A 1,558-nucleotide genomic window follows, 5' to 3' on the forward strand; every position below is an offset into this window, starting at 1 on the left:
ATAATGCTCTGATTTGTATGAAATGGTGTCCATTTGTATCGCAACATGTACATATAACTCTTTACTTATGATATGCATGTAGTTTCCTGTATTATGAATATTGTAGTACCAGAGTTGTGTCACGTACCTGTATGTACATGAAAGACATGCATGTTTATATTTTTGCTTTTTTTTTAATGTGCGTAAAATAAATAATGTGCATGACAGTGATAGTTTTGCTTCATAACACCACCATACATGTAACATGTGATGAAAGTACATGTTACATGTATGGTGGTGTTACTTTGTTCTAATCAATTGTATTGCTATTGTCATGGATGTGTGGTACATTTAATGTACATTTGGTGTATCAATATCTTAATGTTTGTGACTTTACGTGTATTTTCATTTGAAAAGTTTAGAATTGCACATGCATTTAATGTCGATAATTTAATTTGATTCAACTTTTAATATTGAAACAATTTTTGCTGTTATTGCTATTGCACCTAATATTTATATTATTTACATGTATTTTTTTGTTAATTTTCCTCATGTATAATTTTTATGTGTTGATGCAGGTTCTGAAATCTTCGGAGTGGTGTTAAAGCTTCTGATATTCCCACGAAATACAAGGTATTACTTGTTCTAAAGTTATATTGCTGGTTATAAGTTGTTTTTTAGAATTACTTCAATGAGGACCTACCATGGCAGTCTTTAGGGTATGCTAGTATTGTGGAGATGTTGTTTGAGATAACAGATATTGCTGACTTAGAGAAACCAACAAAAGATGGAGAGTATCTTGTCTTTGCTAAAAAACAAGACACTGCTGGTAGGTTTTGTACATGTACATGTAGCATTTAAAATGGAGATTTATGTAATGGTTCTGTGAACTACATGTATTTTTGTTTTAAGCCTATTTTGTTTTCTGAATGTTAAAGGTGTTTACATTATTGAATTACATTTACACATACTTTACTGTATACATTATAGTACATGTATGTAAATTGGGCATGTAGAGTATGTTGTTACTACAATAGAATAATCAAAATTGTAATTATAGAAATAGTTGTGTCTCTTTTTTGCACATATAAATGTACAATCTACATTTAAAATTCAGTGTTTATTAATGTTTTTATTACAGGTATTTCTGCAGCAACTGCATTAATCAAAAAGCCCACATCCATTCCTGAAACATTGTCACTGCTAGTGTATAGAATTTTAGAAGGATCTCCACCTGTTCCTGTTCACCAGTTTCCAAAGTTTTTTGAGTTTCGTTAATGTGATAGTGTATGATCTAGCTTTAATTTATTATTAAAAATATTTGACAAATTTTTATCCTCTAATTTGCTTTGATACAATGTACATGTACATAAATTTGTGTAGATGATCTGGATTGTGCCTGTGTTATTTTTTGTTTGGCTGTTTAATTTAAATGATGCATTTATTCCTTATTGTGTTCATTTATTTAGAAAATAACTTCCAGAGAGCTCCCACTGATTGAGTACGGCTTCAGTACAGTTGAAGAGTTCCTAGCTTGCATACCAGAGATTAGTGTAATGAAGATGGAAGAAGGAGAAAG

General features: G+C 30.4%; 1 protein-coding gene across 1 annotated transcript; it reads left to right on the forward strand.

Annotated features, from left to right (window-relative positions):
* Nucleotides 1–557: 557 nt before the first annotated feature.
* LOC109590128 (uncharacterized) lies at nucleotides 558–1,532 on the forward strand (the record flags this gene model as incomplete). The annotated part of the gene is made up of 4 exons (XM_020006064.1): nucleotides 558–612; nucleotides 661–808; nucleotides 1,121–1,248; nucleotides 1,449–1,532. Coding segments are annotated over exons 2-4 (303 nt in total), but the record flags the coding sequence as incomplete, so codon positions are not given.
* Nucleotides 1,533–1,558: the final 26 nt, after the last annotated feature.

This window comes from Amphimedon queenslandica, unplaced genomic scaffold, assembly GCF_000090795.2.
Source record: "Amphimedon queenslandica unplaced genomic scaffold, v1.1 AMPQUscaffold_10472, whole genome shotgun sequence".
NCBI classification, from domain to species: Eukaryota; Metazoa; Porifera; class Demospongiae; order Haplosclerida; family Niphatidae; genus Amphimedon; species Amphimedon queenslandica.